This window comes from Budorcas taxicolor, chromosome 5, assembly GCF_023091745.1.
Source record: "Budorcas taxicolor isolate Tak-1 chromosome 5, Takin1.1, whole genome shotgun sequence".
Taxonomy (NCBI): domain Eukaryota; kingdom Metazoa; phylum Chordata; class Mammalia; order Artiodactyla; family Bovidae; genus Budorcas; species Budorcas taxicolor.
In genome coordinates, this window is record NC_068914.1 from 105,211,352 (window position 1) to 105,213,661 (window position 2,310).

Below are 2,310 nucleotides of genomic sequence, written 5' to 3' on the forward strand. Positions count from 1 at the left end.
GCATTTGATATTGTACATAAGACGTGTTCACAACAGTCCAATACTGTTTTTCTCACTTATCAGAAGAGGAAACCTGGCACAATGGTCAAAAACCTTTCCCAAGGTCACATGGCTAGTAAGTGGTAAATTCAGGATTTGAACATAGTCTGGCTCTGGAAACTGTCAAAGACCAAAATAAGGAACTTGGATTTTGGGTAGCAGGCAAAGGAGAGTCGCTAAAGGGTTTCAAGCTGGGAGTGACATAAGATAAAGAGCTTTTGAATAAAGCTCCAATTCTTTACTTTGCTCCATCTTCCCATGTGGCTGAACTTGGCACAAGTAGGTGGCCCCAGAGATGTGAGGGCATCCAGCAGTTTCTGAGGAGCCCTGACTGGGTCCAGAGCTCATATGGGCTTCACCATTGCCTCATAATCTTAGTGTCTTCATCAAAGCCTACACCCACCAAAGAGACTAGCTGGTCAGAGGCACGCATGATCTGGGTGGAGAAGCCAAAATGAGGGGATGAGCAGATTGACCTAAAGACCAGGAGTAGGAGGAAGACCAGCCACACATCCACTGTCTGCCGGTGGGTCTGGAGACCTTGGAGTCCTCATATGAGTCCTTTGGTGTTGCCTGAGATGGTCAGATCTCATGAACTGTCGGCCGCACTGGTCACATTTATGTGGTCGATGTTTGGTGTGTATCCGAGTATGTCTTCCAAGTTCGTCAGAACGGAAGAAGGACCAAGTACAGGCTTCCCAGGTGCATTTATAGGGCCGTTCACCTGTGTGTTTGCGCTGGTGACTCACGAGGTGGGAGCGCTTAGTGTAAGCTTTTTCACAGTTCTCATAGTCGCAGCGGTAAGGCCTTGAAACTGGGGATCTCTGCCTAGGTGCCTTTTCCTGGGTCCTGGAGTACTGCTGCTCTGCTCTTTGTGGAGCAGGTATGGGCTGCCTAGGTAGGAAGGGGTCTTCTTGGGAGACTGGCTGGTTCACAAAAGAGCCCTGGGATTTAAAAGCCAGCAATACTGGAGATCCACCTGGGGACATCCCAAAGTTGTGGGGCGCTCTAGGAGGCAACATCTGAGCCACAGGAGGGAGCAGTGCTTGGGCCTCAGTGGAAGGCACGGTTGGATTTAATAATGCTTTAGGTGGTAAAGGGTCTCTGTTAGAAGCTACTGTTGGGAGGCCAGGATAAGACATTGTTCGCATTCTGATGTGGGACATCATTGGGATTCCACTGGGAGGTGAGGCTGGTGGCCCATTAAGGGGCATCCTTAGATTCCCAAAGGTCATGGCCATCCCTGGAATATTGGGCTCTCCTAGGGGCATCATCTGGGGTTCCTCGAAAATCATCATTCCTGGCTGTGAAGGAGACATTCCTTGAGTGAAAGTCATCTGGGAAGGGGTGAAAGTCAGTTGGGGGCAGTAGCTCACATGGTGGTCAGGCAGTGCCATACTGAACTGTGGCCCCATTTCACTGGCATTCTGCCTGGGTGCCTCAGCAGAAGCCAAGGGGATCCTCTGCAGCTCTGTGCACTGAGGGATGTGTTGAATGCCTAATGGACTATGGTTCCAAGAGGTGTGCATTCCACTGCTTCCGGGAGATGAAGACATGTTCAAGATGGACATTGACTTCTCAGCATCCTCTGTGAACTGGTGGGAAGCCACACGCCACTGGTTCAGGCCCTCGGCCCCCTGCTCCATCTGAACTTGGGACGGGTTGCACATTGACACTGCGCTCCGGTCCAGACCCACACCCGAGCAGAGCTGAGACGCGCGGCGCGTCGCAGGTACTGCCACGCCACAATCACCGCGCTCAGCTTCGACTTCTCTCCGCGCGGGGGGGCTAAAGTTTTTTTAAAAAAGCATACAGCTTCCCATCTTCCTCTCACAAAATCCTGTATTAATGTCCTATGGTTCAGACATTCACTTTTGAATTCTTGTTTTTAGTGTTTGGTGACCACTTAAATAAAAGCCATAAATGATGAATATTCAAATTCAGCTATGGCATATTTCTCTGGTTGCTATTTGTGCCCAGAATGTCTCAACCTTATTCTCGCCCCTGTTTTATTAGACAGCCGACTCAAATGCTGTGCACGAGTGTTCAGTGGCCCAGTCGTGTCTGACTCTGTGATCCCATGAACTGGAGGGTGCCAGGTTCCTCTGTCCCTGGGATTTTCCAGGCAAGAATATGGGGGTGGGTTGCTATTTCCTTCTCCAGGGGATCTTCCCAACCCAGGGGATGAACCTGTGTCTCCTGCATAGATAGGAGGATTCTTTACCACTGAGCCACCTGGGAAGCCCCTCTCAAATGTTACTCCTCTCTAAT

General features: G+C 50.3%; 1 protein-coding gene across 1 annotated transcript; it reads right to left on the reverse strand.

Annotated features, from left to right (window-relative positions):
• Positions 1–515: 515 nt before the first annotated feature.
• On the reverse strand, positions 516–1,685 carry LOC128048181 (Krueppel-like factor 17). The gene has a single exon (XM_052640590.1). It carries the CDS (start codon positions 1,683–1,685, stop codon positions 516–518), a length of 1,170 nt encoding a protein of 389 aa, XP_052496550.1.
• Between the last annotated feature and the right edge of the window lie 625 nt (positions 1,686–2,310).